The sequence below is a fragment of the Microtus pennsylvanicus genome, chromosome 5 (assembly GCF_037038515.1).
Source record: "Microtus pennsylvanicus isolate mMicPen1 chromosome 5, mMicPen1.hap1, whole genome shotgun sequence".
Taxonomy (NCBI): domain Eukaryota; kingdom Metazoa; phylum Chordata; class Mammalia; order Rodentia; family Cricetidae; genus Microtus; species Microtus pennsylvanicus.
The window spans coordinates 84,623,567-84,651,076 of NC_134583.1; the positions used below are offsets into that span (position 1 = coordinate 84,623,567).

At 46.2% G+C, this 27,510-nt stretch overlaps 1 protein-coding gene across 2 annotated transcripts; it reads right to left on the reverse strand.

Moving 5' to 3' along the window:
* Positions 1-1,930: 1,930 nt before the first annotated feature.
* Positions 1,931-26,825, reverse strand: LOC142849959 (tumor necrosis factor receptor superfamily member 26-like). 2 transcript variants are annotated; one of them, XM_075972880.1, is made up of 8 exons: positions 26,678-26,825; positions 15,306-15,393; positions 13,898-14,026; positions 13,330-13,441; positions 10,613-10,689; positions 7,392-7,526; positions 6,613-6,657; positions 1,931-3,953 (listed from the first exon to the last, which is right to left on the reverse strand). In XM_075972880.1, exons 1-8 carry the CDS (start codon positions 26,723-26,725, stop codon positions 3,922-3,924), a joined length of 666 nt encoding a protein of 221 aa, XP_075828995.1. In that variant the 5' UTR covers positions 26,726-26,825; the 3' UTR covers positions 1,931-3,921. The 2 variants fall into 2 exon arrangements, with proteins under 2 accessions (XP_075828995.1, XP_075828996.1); XM_075972881.1 differs by lacking the exon at positions 1,931-3,953 and adding an exon at positions 6,349-6,412 and having other exon boundaries at positions 26,678-26,812.
* Between the last annotated feature and the right edge of the window lie 685 nt (positions 26,826-27,510).

A 27,510-nucleotide genomic window follows, 5' to 3' on the forward strand; every position in this document is an offset into this window, starting at 1 on the left:
CTCGGATTGGTGGAGCAGAGAGTTCTAGCAAGGGAATGGTTCCAAAGGCTTTGACCTGTTGTCAGGATGTTGTGTGTTATTCTTTTTCAAAAAATGCTGCAAGATCCCCGCGGCAGTAGGCAGCAGAAATGCTGTAGGTCCCAAATGGTGGTGGCGGGCCATGTGGTGGCAGGCAGTGGGCTCTGAGAGCAGCCAGTCCCAGGCAGAAATGGCTGCCGGTCCCAGAGCAGCGGCCCAAGCGGTGGCGGCAGGCCATGTGGCGGCAGACAGCGGGCCCTGGGAGCAGCCAGTCCCAGGCAGAGACAGCTGCTGGTCCCAGAGCAGTGGTGGCGGGCCATGTGGCAGCAGGCAGTGTGCCCCAGGCAGAGACGGCTGCTGGTCCCCCAGCAATGGCTGGTTCCAGGCAGGGAGATACATGGCAGGCGGGCAGAAGACAGAAACATGGATAGACAAGACATACAGGGTGAGGTTGAATGTTTATTCAGGGGGTTATGGAGGAGGAAGGGTGAAGGGGGTGGGGGAGAGAGAGAGAGAGAGAGAGAGAGAGAGAGGAGAGAAGAGGAGAAAGGGACAGAGAACAGGGGAAGCAGAGAAGTGGGGAGAGAGGCAGAAGCGAAGCTACCTCTCCCAGAGGAAGATGGAAAAGAGAGCGAGCTCAGGCTGGAAGCTGAAGATCAGCCTGCCTCAGCGGATGGGGAGGGGAATGGGTGTGGCTTGTCTCTTAAAGGGACCAAAACCATAACATTGTGGGGGTCTGCAAACATCAGGATTGGCAAAATAATGATCTACATGAGGCAAGAAGGAAATCCAGTTGGACAGGACTTAGTAGCCTTGTGGGGTCCAAGGCTCTCGGATCAACTCAGGCAGGCATAAGAGTCTACACAAAGCAAGATCTTTATTGAATTGGGCAGCAAACGCTGACCAGCCAGGAACAACAGTACAGACTCGGAAACAGATAGCACCCCCAAATGTTTGTTTCATCAAGTATTTAAGCAGAAAAGCCACAAACATCTGTGCCAAGTTACAGGTACGTTTTCCCACCAGTCAGAATTCAGGGACTGTTCTGCGCTACACTTACCTTGCTCTCATTGGTTGGTTCACTCAAATGTGATAGGGCAGCAGGGAGTGGGCATGGCTTGTCTCTTAAAGTGACCAACAATCATAACATCCCTGCCTGGGACCAACAACCACTCAGGGACTGGCAGCCATCTCTGCCTGGGACTGGCTGCTCCCAGGGCCCGTTGCCTGCTGCTACATCTCCTGCTACCACCACTTGGGGACCTACAGCATTTCTTCTACCTCCTGCCGCTGGGGATCCTGCAGCATTTTTAATTTTTCCATTACAGTAGTGGCACACACCTTTAATCCCTGCACTCAGGAAGCAGAGGTAGGTGGACCTTTATGAATTCAAGGACAGTCTGCTTTACAAAGTGAGTTCCAGAGCAGCCAGGGCTGTTATACAGAGAAATCCTGCCTCAACTCTTCCCCACATACACCCTCAAAGTATTTTTTTAATGTGGACCTAACATCCTGTAGAGGGCATGAGGTCCTTGTGCTCACAGAGAAGCATTATGGAAACCAGGAATTTTAAAATGCAGGGTTGTACCCTCAACGGGGAATATGTACATCTGTTTTCCACCCAGAAGGCCGGGAATGGGTGCAGTTAACAGCCCAGTGATCTGTGCTTTCTGCAGGACCAGGTCACTCTTCAATCTCCCAGACTATTACGTTTGCTTATTCCAGACTCTTTCTCTTTAGACCCATATCTTGAGCATTGTTTCTGAGTCACAGAACCCATCTTTTTGTTTTTGGGGGTTTTTTTGTTTGTTTGTTTGTTGTAACACCTGATTCTGTGTTACCCTCTCAGTACAGTTTGCGAGCTGGACAAGGGCCTAGAGATTGAAAGAACACACAAGAGACCTGGGTCATTAGAAAGGAGATCAGCTGAATGCTGTTTATTCAACTTTGGGGAAATCCTTAAATACCTAGCTGCTGCACAAGGAATTCCCCCCAGGCAGATGGGAAATTGCCACACCCAAGATAGAGTAAACAATGCACCACAGGGAGCACAAAAACTAACAGAATGTTTTAGTTGGCTGACCAGAAACTGTCAAGTAACCCCAGGAGCAGGGGCAGACCCAGGCCCTACAGTTTGTTTGTTTGTTTTGGTCTTTTGAGACAGGATTTCTTTGTGTAGTCCTGGCTGTCCTGGAACTCACTCTGTAGACCAGGCTGACCTCAAACTCAAGAGATCCACTTGTCTCTGCCTCCTTAATCCTGGGATTAAAGGTGTTGTAATGGAAAAATTAAAAATGCTGCAGGATCCCCTGCAGTGGCAGGAGGCAGCAGAAATGCTGGAGGTCCCCAAGTAGTGGTTGCAGGCGATGTGGCAGCAGGCAGCGGGCCCTGGGAACAGCCAATCCCAGGCAGACTACTGCCGGTCTCCTAGTGGTGGCTGATCCCAGGCAAGGAGACACATGGTGGGCAGGTAAGAGAGAGAGCATGAATAGGCACACCATGCAGAGTGAGATTGAATATTTATTCAGAGGGTTATGGAGGGAGAAGGGGAGAAGAGCAGGGGGGGGAGAAGAGGAGAGAGAGACAGAAAAAGGGGAAGCAGAGGAGTGGGGAAAGAGGCAGAAGCGAAGCTGCCTCTCCAAGAGGAAGAGGGAAAAGAGAGTGAGCTCAGGCTGGAAGCTGAAGATCAACCTGCCTCAGTGGATGGGATAGGGAGTGGGCGTGGCTTGTCTCTTAAAAGGACACAACAATCATTACAACTACCACCTGGCTAAAATTTTAAACAGTTAATTAACCTACATAGACAGTTTTTCTTGAGGAATTCTCATTCACACGAGCTCCCTCTGCTTGAGAGGAATCAAGTCTAAGGCTAGTTCTTATGTAAATGCCTGGGGGTTGGATAGCTTAAAAGCACAGACACTGTCTCCAGTGCCCAGTGTGTCAAGGTCCTTGGTTGCTCAGGCTGGCCTGCAAGGGGTCTTTGTTGTGAGCCTCTTAGGGTAACAAAGCACCTTATCTGGTCACACCCTGATGTAGAATGCAGGGTTGTGGTGGCTCAAAGCACATTTGGTTCTCCTAACCTTGGCTCCTAGGAAGACCTTCTGAGTACCAAGATCCCAAACTGAGTCTAATCTACAAGTTCAGAACACAAACATTCACATCTTTAAGACCACAGTGGTCTTCAAGGAGGGAAGCCCTCTGGCCACACAAACTGCTAAGCTTCACATAAGAGAAGGGCATGTCACATATTTGGAGTTCACAGTGGGGTGGGTGCCCGCTCCAAATTCAGCTGGGCTATATGGAATGTCTCAGTCCTGCACCAAAAGACACTTGACTTTAGCTTGAGGGCCTAGCAAATACACATTTTTAATAGCTAAATTGTCACAGCTTGCAAACACATATATATTATTAGTCTTTGGGAGGCCAGACTCAAGTTTAGAAACAGCACTTAATAGGCAGAAGTTTCTGCCCTGCCAGCTGCTCCCAAGCAACCACACAGAAACATATTAATTATAAATGTTTGGCTAATAGTTTCAGGTTATTACCAACTAACTCTTACATTATAAATTAACTCATATTTTTTATCTATGTTTTGCCATGTGGCTTAGTACCTTCTCTTCAGTACTGCATGCCCATCTTGTTTCTCTCTGTGTCTGCTCACAACTCCCAGACTCCACCCTTCTTCCCAGCATTCTTAGTTTGACTCTCCTGCCTAACCTCTACCTGTCCAGCTATTGGCCAGTCAGCTTCTTTAGTAAACAAATCACAGTGACATATATTCACACAGTGTAAAGGAATATTCCACAAACACTTCCAAGCTTGTCATGTTCATTGTTTCCTCTATGTCCATGCTCAGGAACATCAATGTCCTTAAATCCAGTGAGCTTCGGGAATGCCATATATTTACTCATTAGAACTTTGTAGTGTATTGGAGGCTGGAAAAAAAACATAAAACAAATCAATAATGTGGGCTGTTCTTCTGTCTATGTGTTGCTTTTATTGGTTAATGAATAAAGCTCTTTTGGCCAATGGCTTAGCAGAGTAAAGCCAGGTGGGAAGTTTGAACAGAGATATGGAGAGAAAACAGGTGGAATCAGGAAGATGCCATGTAGCTGCCGAAGGAAAAGGACCTGGAACCTTCCCAGTAAGCCACACCCTTGTGGTAATACACAGATGAATAGAAATGGCCAATGACTCAGGCATATTTCTGGCTAGCTCTTATATCGTGAAGGTGTAATTAATATAGTTTCTGTGTGATTGATTACTCGGGTCTGGGTGGCCAGAAAATGAATGAGCAGCCTCTGCTTACAAGTATGTGCCAATGTGAGGCAACTGCATCCACATAAAAACTGAGAGAGCTTGGGAAGGAATTCTAGACACAAAAGAACAAAGCTAAGCACAGTTTCTTGGTAGCTGCATTTTTTTCAGGTAGACTCTGTTTGTTGGCAGAGGCACAGCTCCTTTAAGAGAAGTCTTCCTGACTCAGCAGCAAAAATTGAACAGCTTCTTTAAGATCCGGCTTCCTGATTTGTGCTGGGAGAAAGAACTCTCTCTCTCTCTTTTGGGAGGTCCTGTACTTAAATGGGGTCTGTGAGCAGTATGTTACAAATTGCTTAATGGAGATATAGTCCTGCTGCATCCCTGGAGCTGGGATGGTGTGCATGACTCACAGAGGCAGTAAATATGCCTCTGCCATGTTGGACTGGGTGGAACAAACAGGCAGGGCTACGAAGTTGGTCCTAGTCATGTCTGCTTAGCTTTTAAGAAAAAAAGCTCTCCTGGTGAGAAAATGATTATTACAGATATGTAATAAAAATGAATACAGATATGTCAAATTCAGATGACAAAGACCTCTGAATGGGTCACAGTGTTGGATAAATGTGTGTAGGCTTGGGAGAGAGAAGAAAAAGAGTATAGACAGCTATAAAAAGAAATAGTTTTAAAAATAAAACGAAGTCTTTTTTTTTTTTTTTTTTTTTGGTTTTTCGAGACAGGGTTTCTTTGTGGTTTTGGAGCCTGTCCTGGAACTAGCTCTTGTAGACCAGGCTGGTCTCGAACTCACAGAGATCCGCCTGCCTCTGCCTCCCAAGTGCTGGGATTAAAGGCATGCGCCACCACCACCAGGCAAAGAAGTCTTTAAAGAGTACAGCCATAGATTAAAGAAGTGAAGAAAAATAAGCCATGTAAAGATGGAATATACATAGAGAATCTGAATTAAGCATACCAGGTTCCCCTAATTCCACAATGGCCCCCTCTGTCAAGATATCTCTTTCATTGCTCTCCCTCCCCATCCCTGCCCCAACTGGACAGACCATTTACTTCCCTCATGTTCCCATCCCCCATTCTCCTCCTCTCTACCCCACCCCCACCCCCAGTTTACCCAGGAGATCTCATCTATTTCTCCTTCCCAGGCCAAACCATGTGTCCCTCTTAGGATTCAGGCAGTCTTTTATAAAAACAAGATATCTCTCTTTGATTTTCTGTGCCTCAGTTTCTACTTAGTGTCAAAACCACAAGAACTTCAGTCTCTTTCCAGCTCAGACTTCAGCTCAGATAAAGAGGACACAAACACCATCTAAACCCCAGGATGCAGGATGCCCACACCTCCCTGGCCTTCTGCTTTGCTACTCTAACAAGAGCTAAGCACTCAGCAATGGCTCACCGCCATGAATTTTTAGTAAGGGAATGCAGGCATAGCACCCACAGAGCCTGGGAAACTGGTGTTGAAGGTGGAGGAAAGAGGGTCAGGAACTCTTGGTCAGGCTCAGTGTTAAGAAACACTCACGGGGGGCGGGAGAGATGGCTCAGAGGTTAAGAGCACTGACTGCTCTTCCAGAGGTCTTGAGTTCAATTCCCAGCAACCACATGGTGGCTCACAACCATCTGTAATGAGGTCTGGAGCCCTCTTCTGGCCTGCAGGCATGGAGGCTGAACACTGTGTACATAATAAATAAATAAATCTAAGAAAGAAAGAAAGAAAGAAAGAAAGAAAGAAAGAAAGAAAGAAAGAAAGAAAGAAAGAAACAAAGAAAGAAACAAACACTCACTGGCTGGTCTTCCAGGGAGCCTAGGTTTAGTTCCCAGCATGGCTCAGTAACTCCAGTTCCAAGGGATCTAGCACCCTCTTCTGGCCTCCACATACATATGTATGTATGTATGCATGTATGTATACATACATACACACCACATATATGTATTTATGCATGTGTGTATGTATGTAATGCATATATGTGTGTGTGTGTGCAGGGAGAAAAACTCATGCACATACTTTTTTTTAAAATGATCTATTTATTACCTATACGGTGTTCTGTCTGTGTGCATACCTGCAGGCGCCAGATCTCATTACAGATAGTTGTGAACCAGGGTGTGGTTGATGGAATTGAACTCAGGACCTCTAGAAGAAAAGCCAGTGCTTTTACTTAACCTCTGAGCCATCTCTCCAGACTCCATGCACATATTTCACACTTTAAAAAATCTTTTTTAAATTTCAGAGTCATATTCATCTAAATAGCAAGTGTGAGGCTAGCCTGGGCTATAAGAGATTCTGACACCCCCTCAAAAAACAAACCAAAGAATTCCCATCACACTACTTACAGAGCTGAATCACCTCTTCTGAAGCACGTGGTAAACGTAGACACCCTGGTGCAGTGGAAGAAGAAGGGAATGGAAGAAGAAATGTCTTGAATGCATATCAAATTTATACTGGTGTTTCCAGAACCTGGCAACACCTCTGAACCTCTGGCTTGGGAGGGGATTTCAGAAGCCCCTTTAGCCTATCTATCCCTCTGTCCCCTGTTCCAGGCTGGGACACCCTGGAAGGTGCTCCCTGCCAACATGACCCCTTAACCTGAGACGTTACTTTTGGCACTATTTAGGGCTGTCTGCAGCGAGAAAATTAGACCCTTGTCAAGCACACTGCCTCTTCTGAGACTGAACAGATGACTCAGAGGTTAAGAATGAATACCGCTCTCGCAGAAGACCCCAGTTTGGTTTCTAATACCTATGCCAGGCAGCTCATAACCACCTGTAATTCCAGCTCCAGGGCATCTCATGCTTTGGTTTCTGGACACCTACCTATACATATGTGGTGTGTGAATTCATGCATGCATACACACACACACAAACACAGCTGCACATGACTATTTCTCATGGATATACAGACTGCTTTCACAATCTCTTTTTTTTCTTTTTTCTCTTCTTTTTTTTTGTTTTTGTTTTGTTTTTTCGAGACAGGGTTTCTCTGTACCTTTCAGAGCCTGTCCTGGCACTTGCTCTGTAGACCAGGCTGGCCTCAGACTCACAGATTCACCTGCCTCTGCTTCCCAAATGCTGAGATTAAAGGTGTGCACCACCACTGCCTGGCATTCACTCACCTCTTTTATAAAACCTGGTGGTGATGAAAAGCTCTATGATCTTGATGACAGCAGCTATGATGACCATGACAGCAGCTGTGATAATTACAGCTTTCTCAGCTCCAGACAGGCAGAGACAGCGACAGCTTGGCATTCCTGGAATGGGACAGAAGGCTGCTGAGGCAGAGCTGAGCACAACCATCTTTACTGGAGTGACAAACCACAGAAGCTGCTTTCTGTCCAGGCTCAGAGGCCATGGATCTTGCTAAGCTCCTTGGAAGGAGCAAAGGGTGACCTCACCAGAACAGCGATAGGTGGCTCTACTCCCCAAAGACTACTCAGACCATTCAGGAGTCTTGGCCTTGCGCTTTGTGAAATCACAGCCCAGGGAGATCCAGGATGCAGATACATGGGGGAAGGAACAGGCTAGAGGGAACTGTGGACCCCAGGCTCTGTCAGCAACTTCATGAATGACTGACGGTTAAGGAAGCCAGTCTTTCTCCCATATCTCAATCTAAAGGCTTTCTTAGTCTCAGATAAAATCTTTCTATTTATTGCTTATTTATTGCTTTTTTTATTAAGCATCCTTCTAAAATTGTTACTCATTATTTATTTACCTTATTTTAAATGTTTAACTATTTTTATATATAGGTATTTGTCTACAGGTATGTCTGTGCACTGTGTGCATGCAGTGCCTTTGGAGGCCAGAAGAGGGCACCAGATCCCTTAGAATGGAGTTACAGATGGTTGTGGGCTCCCACGTCGAGGCTGGGAATGGAACTTTGGTCTTCTGCAGTAGCAACAAGTACTCTTAGCCAATGAGTCATCGCTCCAGCTCCTACTTATTCATTTTTTGATACAGGATCTTGCCATGCAGCCCAAACTGGCCTTCAATTCACAGCGATCCTCTTGCCTCAATAGCATATGCGATGAAGTTACATACCTGTGGTGTAACACTTAGATTATTTTATTTTATTAGCATTCAATTGCATTTTATTATATTTATATGCTTGTGCGTGTGTCTACATGTGTGTGTGCATGTTGCACTCATGTGCATACACACACAGAGGTCAGAGGAGGACATCAGATGTCCTGTTCTGTTACTCTCTGCCTTACTTACACCTTGAGACAGGGTCTCTCTGCCTCAACCTGCAGCTAGACTGACAACCAGTGAGCCCCAGAGATGGAAGCTTTTGCCCACTGAGCTCCCTAGCCCATTTTTAAAAACAAATAAACAGTTTAATGGCATGTGTGTGAAGGTCAGAGGATAACTTTTTTTTCGGTTTGTTCTCTCCATTCATCTTTATGTGGGTTTCAGGTCCTAGGGATTGGACCCAGGTTGCCAGGCCCAAATGGCAAGTGCTTTTATCTTCTGAGACTTCGTGTCAGCCCCTCCTTGCAGGATTTTTTTATGTGTGTGTTTTGCCTATATGTATATATGTGCACCATGTGTGTGCCTAGTGCACAAAGAGATCGCAAGAGGGCATCTAATGGTTGTGAGCCACCACGTAGGTGCTGGGATCGAACTCAGGTTCCCTGCAAGAGCAAGTGCTCTGAATCCCAGACCCATATCTCCAACCCCCTCCTGCTTGTAGTTTTTAGTGAAAACTTTCTTTAAGAGTTGGGGAGGCGGCTTGGTTGGTAAGGTTCAGGCCACACACGTGAGCATCTGGGTTTGTATCTGCGGCACCCACACAGTGCACATCTGCACCTCAGCCCTGGAGTGGGAGGGGAGAGACAGGCAGATCCTTGGAGCTCAGTGTCTAAGCCAATCTGGCCAAGTTGGTAAGCTCCAAGTTCAGTGAGAGGCATAACGTGGAGGGGCTGGAGAGTTGGCTCAGTGGCTGACGGCACAAGCTACTCTTCCCGAGAACCCAACACAACCCCTTCTAACTCCAGCTCTAGAGGACCCAAGATCCTCTTTCAGCTTCAGCGGGCACCTGCTCACACAGCGTTAATCCATATACCTGCACATTACATTGTGTGTACATACATACGTTAAAAATAAGTCTTATAAAAGGGAGAGCAACGGAAGAAGACAATGTCGGCTTCTGACCTTCACACACAGAGGCACACATGCGCACACATTTACACATACACAAACACACTACACATATGCATAAATACACAAAAAACTTTCTGTGGAAGTGGACAAGCTGAGTTTGAAAGGTGAAGCAACACATCACAGCTCTCAGAGGTGTTCAGACTACATTATAGAAGGAGGCAAAAGAGGGTTTGAGCCCTCGGACATCAGGACCTGCTGTGAAAACAGTTGGTGACAGATACACAAATAGAAGGCCCGGACTCACAAGGACCTTGGTTTGAGACTGAAGTACCAGGAGGGGTCGCTGCAGCTCGACTCTGGGATTCTGTTCACTGACTAAGACGAGATTCTTACATTTTGGGTTGTGAGCCTAACTTATAATGGCTGATCCATTCTCCAGCCCAAAGACAGGATTTCTGACCTGCAGTCCCCAAGCAAAATTCAGCCCATGGCTTGCTTTTGTAAAGTTTTATTGGCACATGGCCAAACACGGTCATTTGTTCTTAATCTCTGGCTATTTTCCCTATTGTGGTAGAGGTTTTTTGTTTGTTTGGTTTTTTGTTTTGTTTTTTTTTTTCGAGACAGGGTTTCTCTGTAGCTTTGGTGCCTGTCCCAGAACTAGCTCTTGTAGACCAGGCTGACCTCGAACTCCCAGAGATCCGCCTGCCTCTGCCTCCCGAGTGCTGGGATTAAAGGCGTGCGCCACCACTGCCCAGTCATGGTAGAGTTTAATAGTAACTATAAATACCAACGTCACCTTCTCAGCTGTTTCAGCTTAGGTTTCTATTGCTTTGGTAAAACACCATAACCAAAAGCAATTTGGGGGCATCATCCTCTGCGGGCTGAGCCCTCCCACATCAATCACTTATTAAGAAAATGCTCTATAGGACTACCTACAGGCCAATCTGGTGGGAGATCATTTTCTCAATCAAGATTCTCTTTTCCTATCACTCCAGTCTGTGTAAGTTGGCATAAAAAACTAGCCAGTACACCAGTGAACATTTTTTTGGAGGAGGTATTTGATTCAGGGGTTCTCTGTGTAGCCTTGGCTGTCCTGGTACTGGCTCTGTAGACCAAGCTGACCTTGAACTTAGAGATCTGCCTGCCTCTGCCTCCTGAGTGCTGGGATTAAAGGTGTGCACCATCACCGCCTAGTCTGCGAACATTTTTAGTGAGAGTTTAGGAGACAGCTCCTTACCTGACTCTGAATCCAACGTGTCACACAGTGTGTCCACTGTGGCGTTACATTGCCTGATGACTCTGCCGTTCGGACATCTGGAAGGAAAGTGGAGGAGTGTGTTACTTCCCACCCAGGCAGCCCAGAACACTCTCCTCACTACCCACAGGGCTAAGAAGGACCAGCCTCATCCCAGCATGGCCTGCTACGCCTTGTCATTCTGGCAAAAGCACTCTGAAGAGATTAGAGTTTAGGGGTGTCTGTTATATTTAGGGAAGGGCCCTCTGCCCTCCTGGATAGAACTCCATCTATGAAGACCTGACCTGCTGTCCCTCCACATAGAGAGAAGTTTGCCTAGAGACAAAGACAGTGTGAGCAGGGAAGAGACAAACATGCACAGACCATCAAGAGCCTGTATCAAACTGAAGTTGAAGGCAGTCTTTACTCACATAGTTCAGTGTTTTCTGAGTTATATTTACGGGTACGTAACCTACCTCACAGATGCCAGTTGTTGCCTGGTGTGGTGGGAAGCAGATGCAGGGTAGGTTCTTATGAGTTCAAACTAGTCTGGTTTACATAGTGAATTCCAGGCTAGCCAGGGAGACCCAGTTTCAAAGGTAGGTGTGTGTGTGTGTGTGTGTAGAGATGGCTCGGTGGTTAAGAGCATTTGCTGCTCTTCTAGAGAAAGTAGGTTCTAGTCCCAGCATCCACACAGTGACTCACAACCACCTATAACTATAGTTCCAGGGAATCCACCATCCTCTATGGACCTCCATGGGCATCAGACATGCAGGCAAACATTATGCACATAATAAACAAACAAATAACAGATTTAAGCTATTATACAAGAGGCCTTATTGCTATAGATACCTCCCAAAAATGTCCTCCCAAGCTCACATGCGCCTGAAGCCTTGGAACTTCACCTTGCTTGGAACAAGGTCTTTGCAAATGATGCTAAGTGAAATTGGAGTCACATTGGGTTAGGATGGGTCTTAACCACGTGATTAGGGTCACTTGGTTGCAAGAGGAAAACAGAGACAAATGCAAAGTCTACATGGAGAGGGAGGTGGCAACTAGAGTGACGTGTCCATCAGCAATCACTGCCACCACGAGAAGCTACAAGAGGCCAGAGAGGAGGCTCCCAGAGCAGTGGTTCTCAACCTGGGGGTCTCAATCCCTTTCACATGGGTTATATATTAGATATCCTGCATATCAGATATTTACATTTTGATTCATAACAGTAGCAAAATTACGTTTATGAAGTAGCAGCAAAATAATTTAATGGTTAGGGATCACTGCAACATGAGGAACTTTATTAAAGGGTCACAGAATTAGGAAGGTTGAGAAGCACTGACCTAGAGTCTTCAGAGGGAGTGAGAACCTGTGAACACCTTTGATGTTGGACTTCTTGACTCCAGAACCAAACAAGAATAACTTTCTGTTTTCTTTTTTTTTTTTTTTTTCCGAGACAGGGTTTCTCTGTGGCTTTGGAGCCTGTCCTGGAACTAGCTCTGTAGACCAGGCTGGTCTCGAACTCACAGAGATCCGCCTGCCTCTGCCTCCCGAGTGCTGGGATTAAAGGCGTGCGCCACCATCACCCGGCTAACTTTCTGTTTTCATTCCCTGCTTATGGTCATTGGCAGGTGGCCACCAGATTTTTTTTTTTTACTTTTTTTTTAAAGGCAGAATTTCACGTAGTCCAGGCTAGCCTCAAACTCATTATGTAACCAAAGATGACCTCAAACTTCTGGTCATCCTGCCTCCACAAGCACTGGGATTATAGACATCATATCTGGTACATGTGGTGCTAGAGATTGAGTCCAAGGTTTTGTGTGTGCTATAAAAGCGCTCTACCCACTGAGCTACGTTCCTGGTTCCACTGAATTCATTTCTAAAGTTTATTTTATGTTTAGATGTATGTGCATGTGAGAGCAGATGCCCACGAGACCAGCAGAAGGCATCCAATTCCCTAGAGCTGGAGTTACTGGCTATTATGGGACCCCTGAGGTGGGTGCAGTGAACTGAACTCAGTTCCTTAGGAAAGCAGATCATCATACCCCTGAGCCATCTCTCTAGCTCTCCTTCCCCATTCTAAATGAACAGTAAGTCACTTTTGTCATCCTCTCTGCCTAGAGTTCTTTCCCCCCGAACTTTCTGTGATTTCATCTCTCCCTGATTCATTGAGCCTCTACCCAAAAGTAATCTTTTGATTTTTCCAACTGAGTGTGCAGTGGCCCCCAGGGTCATGAACTCACTCATCACCAGTAGTGTTTTTTCAGACAATATCTCTATCCCAAACTGACCTTAAACTTGCTGTGTAGTTAACCTTGATCCTCCTGCCTCTATTTTCCCAGTGCCAGGATCACAGGCTACACCACCACACCCAGTTTATACAGTTCTGGAGGTGGAACTCAGGGCCTTGTAAATGGTAGGCAAACTCTCTACCAACATAACTTCATCTCCAGTCCATATTAGTGGTCTTATGCTATGTATGGATCTCCACTGTGCGTCTCTCACTGTTGGGGCTCAAAAGTTGTTTGTTGAGTGAGTTAATGAGTGAGTGAATGAATGAATGAGCCCTGACTCCAGGCAGCTTCCACGAGGAAGCACCCTTTGTTTGAGTTCATCTGTGCGGCAGGCACTACCCTAAAGAGCCCCTCTACAGTAAGACTCAGAGTCTAGGGGACTAGAGGCCAGGAGTGGGGATCGATCCTCATCGTCCCTCCCCCAGCTGGTACCTGCTGCACGGAAGGCACTTCTCCACACAGTTTTCAGAGTTACAGTAGGTTCCTTGCTTACACCGGCACTCACGATCAGCTGTCTGGGAACATTCGGCTACCTCCTCCTGGTCTGTGGAAACAGGGTGGCTGTAGGTCAGTCATCAGGGTGGGAGTCTGTCCCAGTGTACAACGTTCTACCACGCAGTTCGGTCGTCCTCCCAGGCTCTTCATCTTGGGCACATAAATGCCTTCACCTTGTCGTGTAACACAGGGACCGCACAAACACAACAACCTGCCTCCCTTTTCTTCCTTCCACAGAGTTTCAAACTGGATAGCAGAGGAATTGGAGGAGTACCCAGCCCCAAAGCTTCCCTTCAAGGAAAGGTTCTACCATGGAACGGTGCTCCCAGCCCTAAGAGGGGGAGGAGGGAGAAAAAAGCCCATTGGGCCTTTATGTCAGGTAAAGAGTGTGAAGAAGCCAGAGTTGGCCTTCTTCGTTACCGGCCTGTGGCTCCTCTCCCTAACAGCCTGCCTGCTTTAACTATCAGCGGAGAGGCTGCCCTCATGGCCACAGCTGCACACTTACCATCCCGGCACTGAGAGCATTGAAAGCAGCCAATCTTACTGTTACTGTGCTTCATGAAATATCCAGCTTCACATGGGACACATTCGCTCTTACCGTGGTCCCTCTGGCATGGCTTAAGGACGTAGGTGCCTATGTGAGAGGAGAAAGAGGTGTTTGGGGGCCTAGCAAAGCCCTGGTCCCCAAAGCCCTTGGTGACCAGACCTCCTCATACTATCCACTCCTGGGCCCCCAACCTCCTTGGAACTTTCTAGTTGAATACCCAACCACAGTCTTCATACTAACTTAATGTGTGGAGGCCCTGCGTTAGTCCTTGGCTGAGACTGATGTCCTGCTGGGTTTCCAAGAAAACACATTCTTCTTCTCTACTCCACAGTCCTAGAGAGCTTGCTTACAAGAGGCCTATGCATCCATTTGCCCCTCTCATGCCAGGTTGCTGCCATGATGGTTGCACAGAACTCCAAAGTCTAAAGATGGGATCCTTGGCCAAGGTCCCCACCACATTAGTTACACTGTGACCATCTTCTCAGCCTATGGCAGAAGCACAGGAAAGACAGCTACACACTTAGCAGTATGAGCTATGGGCATGCGCTGGCTCCCATAGTTAGATCAGTTAGATCAGTCCCATCTCACTATTTCTGCAATATGCTTGTAGGGATGTCTCCCCCCCCCCCGCCACGGCTGTGTACCCGCAAGTGTGTACAGGTGTGTATACAGACCCAAATGGGTGTCCACAGACCTGTGTGGATATAAGTGCATGCGTAGGTGTGTTTGCAAGTAGGTATGCATGTTGTGGAATAATTTTTTTGTACACTGTGAAGATTTGTCACTTGGATTGGTTTAATAAAAAGCTGAGTGGCCAACAGCTAGGCAGGATTTTTGGGACAGAGAGGGTGCTGGGAAGTAGAAGGGCAGAGATGTGAGACAAGGCAGCCAGAGGCCGAACAAGTTGGACACACAGTGTGGGATAGAGGTAAAAGCCACATGGTAGAACATAGATTAACAAATATGAGAAGTCTTTCTGCAGTTTATTTGGGAGCTGGCTGGCAGGACAGAGAAAGACTAGTTATGGATGCATACAGATGCATGCTGGTAGTTGTGTGGGAGGAGGGCGGGGTCCAGGGGCAGACACAGCATCTCCTTGCTTTTCTGTAGAACATGCCATGCCCGCCCACCTCTGGACAGGCACAGTCTCTGGTTTCTGTCCTCCAAAGCCAGGGGCAGTTGCTTGGGTAGGGGAGAGGTGGATGGGAGGACAAGGAGCAGCTGGTGGCTAAGGTGACACCCACTTCCCGTTTTCAGTCAGATTCCATCTCTCTCTGTGCAGTCTCTCCTAGCTAAAGGCCTACAGTACCTTTTCCCATCAGAAGACCAGCCTGTGGACCGTTCTAGAAAGCATTCTGGAACTCACCAGCGGGACATAATTGGCAGCAGAAGGTATTGGATTTGAATTCATCTTCCCCACACTGGCTTGGACTGCTTACACTGCAAACTGTTGCCTAGAATCAGAAAGGGGAAACACAAAGAGACCCATCCATTGGTGACTCTCAGCACAGAAGAGGTAGAGACTTTGGCTCCCATATGGACCCTTGTGCAGAGCAAACACTACACTTATGCTCAAGTCTCCCTAAGTCTGGTTAGTAGTAGTCAGGGATCCAGATATGTTCTTCAGTTTCCAAATTCAGGTGGCTTTGTATCTCTGCAATTGGTGTGTGGCCTGTATGGCTGTGAGCCATTTTTTATTTTTTTTTTTTATTTTAGTTTTTTGAGACAGGGTTTCTCTGTAGCTTTGGAGCCTGTCCTGGCACTAGCTCTTGTAGACCAGGCTGGCCTCGAACTCACAGAGATCCGCCTGCTTCTGCCTCCTGAGTGCTGGGATTAAAGGCGTGTGCCACCATCACCCGGCTTTTTTTTTTTTTTAGCTTCCTTTTTTTTTTCTTTTTTGGATTTTCGAGACAGGGTTTCTCCGTAGCTTTTGGTTCCTGTCCTGGAGCTAGCTCTTGTAGACCAGGCTGGCCTCGAACTCACAGAGACCCGTCTGCCTCTGCCTCCTGAGTGCTGGGATTAAAGGCGTGCGTCACCACCGCCCGGCGCTGTGAGCCTTTGGTGTCAGTATATTGCTTATTCTAGCATGTGTTGTTTTCAGTGGCCACACCTACACTTTAAAGGTTCTCTCATTCACTTATGCATATGAGTACTTTGCCTGTGTGTAAACATGAATATCAAGGCCAGCCTTGTCTACAAAGTAAGTTCCAGGACAGCTAGGACTGTTACACAGAGAAACCCTGTTTTGAAAAACCAAAATAAAATAAAAAAATAAAAAAGTGGGTCACCACACGGGGTGAGGGCAAGCAAGGAACTTCTTTCCGTTCTTGCTTCCTCTCTCTTTGCACAGGTGTGTCTATCTTTCAGGCCTTGCATCACCCACCTTTGTTTCTTTATCTCTTGTAGTATTCACATTGCTTAACTTGCTGTTTAAAATGGCCCCAAGCATAGCAGTGAGAAGTTGTTTCCTGTCCAGAATACTAGAATGTCAGAATAACTTGACAGATAACACCCACATTGGAGAAACTGCTACAGGTGTGAATTACAGTCTGAAGAGCTTGAATTTTATATTAGCCAACATGGGCTACATAGATGCCTTTAAGAAGAGCTTGAGTTTTATATTAGCCAACACAGATTACATAGATGCCTTTAAGTAAACACATAAAATAATCTACTGATCAGTTTATGAAAGTGTGGTCAGAGGCAGGCAAGAACAAGCCTCTGGGGCTAGGAGCTGACTCAGTCAGTATCTGCATCAAAGCATGAGGACCTGAGTTCGGATCCCTAGCATTCACCTGGGCCTGTAGAGCATGTCTAACTCCAGCACTGAGGATGGAGACAGGTAGATCCCTGAAGCCCATTGGAAGCCAAGCGTAGATTAGCTCTAGGTTCACTGAAAGACTTGTCTCCCCAGCTGTAGTGATGGCTCAGCAGTTAAGAGCACTGGTTGCTCTTCCAGAGGACCGGGGTTCCATTCCCAGCACCTACATGGTGGCTCACAACCATCCATATTCAAGTTACAGGAGATCCAACATCCTCTTCTGACCTCTGTGGGCACCAAGAACACATACGATACATATAAACTCACTCACGCACACATAAAAATAAAATATTTTTAATCTTAAAGTTTATTTATTTTACGCATATGAATATTTTGACTAAATGTGTGTGCCACATGTATGCCTGGTACCTGTGAAGGTCTCCAGATCTCGAAAAAAATTTGTGGGGTTTTTCAAGACAGGGTTTCTTTGTGGAAAAGCCAAGGCTATCCTGGAATGTGCTCTGTAAACCAGGCTGGCCTCAAACTCTCAGAGATGCCCCTACTTCTGTCTCCTGAGTAGTGAGGTTAAAGGTATGAGCCACCACACCGATTTATTTATTTATTTAAAAAATGATGAGGGCTTGGTGATGCATGCCTTTAATCAGAAGGCAGGCAGACTTTTGGGGGTTTTGGATATCCAGAACTACGTAGTAAGACTCTATGTCAAAACAACATTTAAAATTTTTTCACTTTCTATATGAGCATCTGTCTACATATATGTATGTGCGCTATGTGTATGCAGTGCCTGCCGAGGCCAGAAGATCCTTTGAAATTGTAGTTAAGGAGTGTTTTTTTTGTTTTGTTTTGTTTTGTTTTTTCGAGACAGGGTTTCTCTGTGGCTTTGGAGCCTGTCCTGGAACTAGCTCTGTAGACCAGGCTGGTCTCAAACTCACAGAGATCTGCCTGCCTCTGCCTCCCGAGTTTAAGGAGTGTTTTGAGCTTCCATTTGGGTGCTGGGAACTGAGCCTGGGTCCTCTGCAAGAACAGTCATTGCAGATGTGTCTAATTACAACTTTGCTGTACGTATCATCTAATAAGCTTTAAAAAGAACAGCGAATACTATCAGCCATTGTGCCATCTCTCCAGGCCCCAGGATATCCCAAACCTGCCATTCTCTGTTCTCGGCTTCCCAAGTGCCATGATTACAGTCAAGAACCACCACAGCTCCTTTTCTTAAAAATACCATGCTGCTAGATCTCTTTCCCCTCTGCTCGTGTATAAGTGTGTATACACACATGCCACGGTGTACGTGTGACAGTCAGAGGACAATCTCACATGTCAGTCATGGCCTTCTACCTTGTTTGAGACAAGGTCACTCCTATACTTCACTGCTGAACACAACAGACTTGTTGGCCCATGAGCTCTAGGGAGTCTCCTCTGCCTGCCATCTCCCCATATGAGTGCTGGGATTACAGATGCACGTGCTAAGGCATCTGGTGTTTACCAGGGCTTGGGGGGATCTGAACTCTGGTTGCCATGTTTGCATGACAAGAGATCTAACCACTGAGCAATCTCCTCGTTGCCTGAAATTTTTTTCTTTCTAATTCAATCCGATAATCAACAAACACTTACAACCTATTTGTCTACAGTGGATGCTACTAGGCTCAGTTCCATTCCTATCATCTTATTTTACACATTTCTATCTGTGCTCGTTAATGCTGATGTCAACCTGACAGAATCTAGAATCACCATGGAGACAACCCTCTGGGCATGGCTGTAAGGGAGTTTCTAGATTAGATGATTGAGGGAAGAAGGCCCAGAATGTAGGGGGCATCATCCCATAGCCTGGGGTCCCAGACTGAAAAAAAAAGATGGAATCTGGCTGGGTACCAGAGTTCATCCCTCTCTGCTTCCTGACAGTGGAATCAGTGTGATCAGCTGCCTCATGTTCCTGCCACCGAGCCTTCCCTGCCATGGACCGTGATTTTAAACTGTGAGGCAAAACAAACTCTTTTATCCTTAAGTTAGTTAAAATGGTTGTGTGTGTGTGTGTGTGTGTGTGTGTGTGTGTGCACGTGCATGTGTGAGTGTGTGTGTGTGATGTGAGTGCAGTGCCCAAGGAGGCCAGAAGAGGTCATTAGATCCTCTGAAACCAGAGGCACAGATGATTATGAGCTACCTGACATGGGTGCTAAGCATTAAACTCAGGTCCTCTATAAGAGCAGAAATTGCTCCTAACTGCTGAGTCATCACTCCAGCGCATGCTAAAGATAATTTTGAGCTTCTGATCCTCCTGCCTCCACTGCCAGGGTTCTGGGCTTGCAGTTGTGAGCTACTGATATGGGATTCCCCTCTGTATGCTGTGAATACCATTGGTTAATAAAGAATTGCTTTGGACCTATAGCAGGGCAGAAATTAGTTAGGTGGGGAAAACTAAACTGAATGCTGGGAGGAGGCGGGGTCAAAGAGAAGTCATGGAGCCACTGCCAGGATAGACACACTGAAACTTTGGTGGTAGGCCAGACCTCGTGATGATGAACAGATTAATGGAGATGGGTTAAATTAAGATATAAGGGTTAGCAAATAAGAAGCTAGAGCTAATGGGCCAATCAGTGATTTAAATAATAGTTTCTGTGTGGTTATTTCAGGAGTCTGGGCAGCCAGGAACTAACAAGTTACCTCCTTACAACAAACTACCATCCCTTGTTTATGGGGGATGTATGCTTACTGAACAGGCACTCTACCAACAGAGCCATAGTCCCAGCTTTTTTTCCTCAGTTCTTGAAATTAAACCCAGGACCTCATATATGTTAGGTAAACAGTCTACCACTGAGTTACATGCCTGGTCATTTTTTTTAATATTTATTTATTTATTATATATACAATATTCTGTGTGTATGCCTGAAGGCCAGAAGAGGGCGCCAGACCTCTTTACAGATGGTTGTGAGCCACAATGTGGTTGCTGGGAATTGAACTCAGGACCTTTGGAAGAGCAGGCAATGCTCTCAACCACTGAGCCATCTCTCCAGCCCCCATGCCTGGTCATTTTTGTAATTTTTATTTAGAGACAGAATCTCATTAAATGTCCAGACTGGCCTTGAACTCATTCTGTAACCCAGGCAAGACTTGGACTTGCAGTCCTCCTGCCTTCTCCTGAGTAGCTATGGTTATAAGCCTGTGCATCAGACCTGTATTTAGTTGCTTTTGTTTTTGAGAAAGGATCTTGGTAAGTTGCCCAAGTGGCTTAGTCAATGTTCTATTGCTGTGAAGAGACACCATAAGCAACTCTTAAAAACGAAAACATTTGGCAATCTTACCAAAAGCAATCTACTGATTCAATGCATTGTCCAGCAAATTCTTCACAGACCTCAAAAGAACAGTACTCAACTTCATATGGAAAAGCAAAAAAGAAAAAAAAAACCCCAGGATAGCCAAAACAATCCTGTACAATAAAAGAACTTCTGGAGGCATCACAATCCCTGACTTCAAACTCTACTACAGAGCTACAGTACTGAAAACAGCCTTATATTGGCATAAGAACAGACAGGAGGACCAATGGAACCAAATAGAAGACCTGGATATCAATCCACACATCTTCAAACACCTGATTTTTGACAAGGAAGCAAAAAATATCAAATGGAAAAAAGAAAGCATATTTAACAAGTGGTGCTGGCATAACTGGATATCAACATGTAGAAGAATGAAAATAGACCCATATCTATCACCATGCACAAAACTCAAGTCCAAATGGATCAAAGACCTCAACATAAAGCCAGCCACACTGAACCTTATAGAAGAGAACGTGGGAAGTACACTTGAATGCATTGGCACAGGGAACCACTTCCTAAAAAGAACCCCAGCAGCACAGACACTAAGAGAAACAATTAATCAATGGGACCTCATGAAAATGAAAAGCTTCTGTAAAGCAAAGGACACAGTCAACAAGACAAAATGACAGCCTACAGAATGGGAAAAGATCTTCACTAACCCCACATCAGACAGAGGTCTGATCTCCAAAATATACAAAGAACTCAAGAAATTGGACACCAAAAGATCACATAACCCAATAAAAAAATGGAGTACAGACCTAAACAGAGAACTCTCAACAGAGGAATCTAAAATGGCTGGAAGACACATAAGGAATGTTCAATATGCTTAGTCATCAGAGAAATGAAAATCAAAACAACTCTGAGATTCCATCTTACACCTGTAAGAATGGCCAAGATCAAAAACACTGATGACAACTTATGCTGAAGAGGTTGTGGGGAAAAGGGAACACTCCTGCATTGCTGGTGGGAATGCAAGCTGGTATAACCCCTTTGGATGTCAGTGTGGCGATTTCTCAGAAAATTGGGAAACAACATTCCTCAAGACCCAGTAATACCACTTTTGGGTATATATCCAAAGGATGCTCAATCGTGCCACAAGGACATGTGTTCAACTATGTTCATAGCAGCCTTGTTTGTCATAGCCAGAACCTGGAAATAACCTAAATGCCCCTCGACCGAAGAATGGATAAGGAAAATGTGGTGGTACATTTACACAATGGAGTACTACACAGCAGAAAAAAAAATGACATCTTAAATTTTGCAGGGAAATGGATGGAGCTAGAAAATATTATTTTGAGTGAAGTAGCGCAGACACAGAAAGACACTTATCACATGTACTCACTCATAGGTGTTTTTTAAACATAAAGCAAAGAAAAGCAGCCTACAGCCAGGCGGCAGTGGCACACGTCTTTAATCCCAGCACTTGGGAGGCAGAGGCAGGCAGATCTCTGTGAGTTCGAGGCCAGCCTGGTCTACAGAGTGAGTTCCAGGACACGCTCCAAAGCTACAGAGAAACCCTGTCTCGAAAAAAAAAAAAATAAAGAAAAAGAAAACCAGCCTACAAACCACAATCCCAGAGAACTTAGACAACAATGAGGACACTAAGACGTACATAGATCTAATCTACATGGGAAGTAGAAAAAGACCAGATCTCCTGAGTAAATTGGAGCATGGGGACCTTGGGGGAGGGTTGAAGCGGGGAGGGGAGAGGCAGGAAGGGGAGCAGAGAATAAAAATCAATTTAAAAAAAGGAAAACATTTAATTGGGGCTGGTTTACAGTTTCAGAAGTTTAGTCCACTGTCATCATGGCGGGAAGCATGGTGGTATGGAAGCAGACATGATGCTGGGGAAGTAGCTTGAGAGTTCTACATCCAGGAAGACAGAACTACTTGGCCTGACTCAAGCTTTTAAAACCCCAAAGCCCACCCCCAGTGATACAGTTCCTCCAACAAGGTCACACCTCCTAATCCCTCTCAAGTAGAGTCCCACCCTAGTGTCTAAGCATTCAAGCATATGACCCTTTGGGTGGCTTCTTATTCATTCCCCCATACCAGGCTAGACTCAAACTCCTGGACCAAGTCTTTTGCCTTGGCCTCCTAAATAGCTGGGCTACAGGTGTGCTTCCTTCTCAGACTTTCTTCGTTTTGTTGTTCAAAGGGCACTGATGCTTTTGGAGATTGAAATGGGGGAGGGGTCACGTAGCTGAGTTTAAGACGGACTGCCTGCCTACCATGGGCAAGGCTTTGCGTGTGGTTCCTAGCACTGCCAAATTTCTCAAAATAAAATAATAAGATTGAGGGGCTAAAGATGTAGTTGAGTTGGCAGAACACTTGCCTAACATGTATGAGGTCCCGGTTTCCATCCTCAGCCCTGTGTAGCATTGATGCAGTGACACATGCCTGTGTTCCCAGCTATTGGAGGGTAGAGGCAGGAGGATCCTTAGTTCAGGGGCTACCAAATGAGGTCCCAAAGAAACTCAGGACAAATGGCTAACTGTGGTGACTTTTTAACATAAACATACCAAGGTGCACCCCTAGCTGCTGGCTGCCAGGCTCTTGCAGTATCACGGGTACCTGTTACAGAGTCCTGGCTCCTCTCAGCATTTCTCTCCCCACCCCGTCCCCACCGTCTACCCTAAACCTCTCCAAACCTCCAGCTTCCCTTCCCTTTCCCCAGCTTCTCTTTTCTATAAGTATTAGTATTCAGGCACACCTTGGCCCTGACCCTGGGGACCTGGCACCCCTCTGCAAATGGCAAGCAGTTCCCTGACTACAAGCAGGTGCAAAGGTTCCTTTAAGAGACAAACTCCACCCACTCCTGAACTTGCAAGCTTGCGCTCTTGCGCGCTCGCTCTCTCTCTCTCTCTCTCTCTCTCTCTCTCTCTCTCTCTCTCTCTCTCTCTCTCTCTCTCTCCTCTCTTCCCCATCATTCTTCTGAAGACGTAGATCTCCGCCCCTCTCCTCCTTCCTTTTCTCTCCCCCCTCCATCTTCCCCCTCCCTCCCCGTCCCCCTCCTCTCCTCTTAATAAACTCAACATCCAAACTCTGTCTGCATGGCTATTCTATCACCTGCTATGGTTTGAACCAACCTGCTGTGGTCTAACTCACTGCAGATCATAACAATAAGAATCTGTCATTTCGGCCATGAACTCTCTTGGACTCTTGGTCCTTGGCTCCCCTCTTAGTCCTCTTGCCCTCTCTCCCTTCTCTTCCTCTCTCACCCTCCCTCTCTTTCCTCTCATGCCTGGTACAGTCTACTGGTCATGTCCATCTCTCCCTGTTTTGGACTTTTCCGGATGCTTCTGTCTGTTCTCCCCCTCATATCTACAATAAAAACCTTCTCCTCAACCATACCTAGGGTTGGTCATGTCCTCATTTTCATTCAGTGTTCTCCTTTATTTATTTTGTGTGTGTACGTGTGTGGTACACATGCAGGTGCGGGCACACGCGTGGGTCCCTTGCCTTTGCATGCCTGTGTATGGGAGGCCGGGGTTTGGTATTGGGTGTCTCCCTCCATCTCTTTCCACTCAGCTTACTGTGGCTAGGTCGCTCACTGAATCTAGAGCTTGCCCTAGGGAAGCCCTGCCTCTCTCGGCTTCCAGAGAAGTGGGGTCACAGGGGGCCTACAATTTACATTGTTTATGGAGAGCAGAACTTTAGTCCTCAAGACTGCATGGCAAGAGATGTATGGCTCTCCTCCTTTTTTTTGATTTGTTGTTAGACATGGTCTCACACAAACCAGGCTGGGCTCTCACTACACAACTGAGGATGACTTTGAAATAGTGACTCTCTTGTCCCTACTTCCCCAAATGCTGAGATTACAGGCTGGGCAGTCACGTCCAGTTTAAAGCACCAAATGATGAAACCGGGAGATGGCTCAGTTGGTAAACCGCTTGTCTAACGACCTGGATCCTTAGAACCCAGGAAAAAAAAATACTGAACATGCTGGCACTTTCTTGTAAACCCAACAGTAGTGCTCCCTGGACAGCCTGACAAGGGAAAATCAAAGCTTGAAAAAGAACAGCACAGTCTTTCTGCTAGGTTTCCTTTCCGCTAGGTTTCGTAAACACAATTCAGGCTGCTTTTCCCACAGTGACTCACTGCAGCTGCCGTTCTGAAAGCAAAGGAAGCCACCAAGAGGAAGGGGAGGGTTATCCTTCACATTCTGATACAATGGCTGAAAAAAACCCCCCGAAAACCACAAAAACCTCCATTTGGTACTCCATCCATCTTGATACCTACTAGTCATCTGTCTGACGCCAGTTTCTGGAAGAGAAGCCCTTGGTAACCCTGTGCTCCAGAGTTGGTGGGACCTGGGAGAATGGAGCTGATAAATCAGCTAAAGTCTCACACAATTGCCAACTTTATTCAGAGCATCAAATAATTTATTCTCTGCTGGTTAAGAGGAGTCACATGAGTAAAGTGTACCATCACAAGGACAAGACGCATGCGGCAAAAACACGTTTTGCCGAGGAGGCAAATAAACAAATGACAATAGCCAGTTGTAATGGGTAATCCTAAGTGGACTCACTGATACCTTCTACACCCGGGAGGGCAATGGAAACACCTTCTGAGAACAATATCATGCTTTGGAAAAAAACTGAGGTCTTGTTTTCTTGGAGTTTTCTCATAAGCACTCAGAATTCTCACAGGACTCCATTCTTGGACCGTGTCCCAGCAAACCTGATTTGGTGTTCCCCCACCTAGAAATGTACGGTGACCATCCTCTTGTTATGTGAGGACTAACTCTCTTCTGCTTCTGTAACCTGTTCATGCAGACATTCAGGTTACCTTGACTACCTAATCTTGGCAGATCAAAACAGCTCTTAGCCTGTTTCTGCAGATACTCAAGGTCGTCTTATGGTTTTGGCTTAAAAACAAAACAAACAAGCAAACAACAACAAAAAAGTCCTCACCCCCTCTTCTCATTGAAATCTCAAGTTTGGCTCAGAGATTGTTGTCACGCTAGCAGTAATCAACAAATCTTTTCACTATAATTGGATTGAGTCTATGGTCTCTTTCCAGGGTTCAAGAACTTCACAACATTGAGAAAGTGCCCAGAGTCACATGCCCATCCATGAAAGTCCCCAAGGGATTTAGTCTGAGGACACATGATGCCCTGGGGGTTCACAGAACTCCAGAGGTTGCTGAGGTCCACTGACTGAAGGCCAGCAATTTGGGAGGCACTACTTTCTAGGAGAGAGAATCTCAGCAGACAGTTAGGCAGAGAATGCCATTTTCAAGTGGTGACTACTTTTACTCTTTTCGGGTGAGATTAACCCAGAGCCAGCCGGTTTCTGTCAGCTTCTCACACAGATTAGCTACTGTAGCAATGCAAAATATTAATATCTTTTTTTTGAGACAGGGTGTCTTATAGTCTGGGCTGGCTTTCAACTCCCTGTGTACCTGAGGGTGACTCTGCACTCCTGATCCTCTTGTGTCTTGGGGTTACAGGCCTATGTACCCTGACAACACAATCTGGGGAGGTAATCACACTTGGAAAATGCTAAGGGGTAGTCAGTTTTGGTGGCTCAGAACCAGGATTCCAGCAGTCAGGAAGTGAGGCAGGAGAAACATGAGATAGAGGCCAGCTTGGGACAGACATTATGCATCTGTCTCAAAAGAGGGAGGAGGAAGGGACGGGTGACATAGCTTAGTGGGAAAGGTGCTTGCCAGCAAGCCTGACAACCTACGTTTGATTCCTGGGACCCACAAGGTTGAAGGAAAGGATCAACCCCTGACAGTTGTCCATTAACCACCACAAATGAGCCTGGCCCCCACACCCCCCACACAAAAAATAATATCATAAAAAACATTAAAAATAAGATAACGAGGGGCTGGAGTGATGGCTCGGCAGCTAAGAGTGCTTGTTCTTGCAGAAGACAGCTCACAATAATCAGTAACTCTAGGTCTAGGGGATTTGATGCTCACCAGCCTGTACTGGCCCGTACACATGCACACAGACTCACAACATGCACATAGCCTGCACTGGTCCCCTACACATGTACACAGACTCACAACATGCACATAGCCTGCACTGGCCCCTATACATGTACACAGACTCACAACATGCACATAGCCTGCACTGGCCCCCTACACATGTACACAGACACACAATACACATATAACTAAAATAAAAAATAAGCCTTTATGAGGTGAGAAAGGACAAAGGAGTCTCAGAAAATAATAAAACCAGTTTTGTAAAAAAAAAAAAATTAGATATATTGACTCATGATTTTAGTCTCAGCCCTCAGGAAGCAGAGGTGTACGGATCCCTGTGAACTGGAGGCCAGTGGGAGGCCCTGTCTAAAGAAAGAAAGAAAGAAAGAAAGAAAGAAAGAAAGAAAGAAAGAAAGAAAGAAAGAAAGAAAACAAAGTAGAAGAAAAAGAAAAGCTAGATAGCAAAAAACAAAACAAAACAAAAAACCAAAACACTGTTTGTAGCAAAGAAAGCTAAGGATATAAATTAACTTTGTCTCATTAGGTGTTGGATCTTCTCATCTAATCTTCTACCTCCACCATGCAGGCCAAGAGCTGGAAAATGAGACCCATTATTACCTCTAGGCCCAGTCACACATACTGCTCTGGGAATGATAGCCTGCCAGAACCCAGCTGGGGTTCCCACCCCCCTGCTGTGCCTCCACTCACCCACAGAAGCAGCCCCTGCGGCAGCAGCAAACGTTCCAGTCTGGCCATCAGAGAAAGAGACAGGACAGGGCAGGGCTGGGATGCTGAATGAGAGGCTTTAACAGTTGCAGCCCAGGCGCAGCCCTAGCCAGCTAGGAGGCATTTAAAACCACTCCTTGCCTGAGTTCTTCCGGTGAGGGCCACACCCAGGTTCCTCGACTTCCTTGCTCCCTTGAGATGTAGTTGATTTGAAATTTACAGAAAAGTTCCTCAAAACTTCCACTCACCAATCCACAGTACCAACGACCAGCAAAAGGTACTTTAGAGCCAAGGTGTTTGGAAGCAGAAGCAGCCCAAGGGATGCATGCACTGACTGACAGTCTACCCAGACACTGTAAAGAGGAAGGAGAGCCTCCCATATGGCATGCCCCTCCAGAGACCCGGGCTGCAAAGAGCTGGTTGATATCAAAAGACAAATACTGCCTAAGTCTCCTGCTGGGGACCCAATAGTCTCAGGTCTACTGGGGCAGGAAACAGGATGGAGTGCTAAGACTGGAAGGAACTGTGACTAAGCGAGCGGCTCACGGGGATAGTTTCAGTTTAGGAAGACAGAGAGTTCTGAAGGCGGATGGTGGCAGGACTGGCTTGATTGCACGATGTTATGGATGGGATTTGTGCTTTGGAGCTGGACGCTCAGACATGGTCAGAATGGTTTTAAAATAAAGAAACTGAAGTCAGGCAATAGTGTTACATGCTTTGAATCCCAGCACTTGGGAAGCAGAGTCAGGTGTATCTCTGTGAGTTCAAGGCCAGCCTGGTCTAGAGAGCAAGTTTCAGGACATCCAGAGCTACAC

Bases quoted from the DNA above. Each gene is read 5' to 3' on its own strand.
- LOC142849959 (XM_075972880.1), bottom strand. From the start codon at position 26,725: ATGGCCAGACTGGAACGTTTGCTGCTGCCGCAGGGGCTGCTTCTGTGG. The intron at 13,442-13,897 runs GTAAGTGTGCAG...CTGTTTCCACAG, and splicing joins ATGCTCTCAGTGCCGGGATG to ACCAGGAGGAGGTAGCCGAA. The intron at 3,954-6,612 runs GTAAGTAGTGTG...TTTTTTTTCCAG, and splicing joins AGAAGAGGTGATTCAGCTCT to CCTCCAATACACTACAAAGT.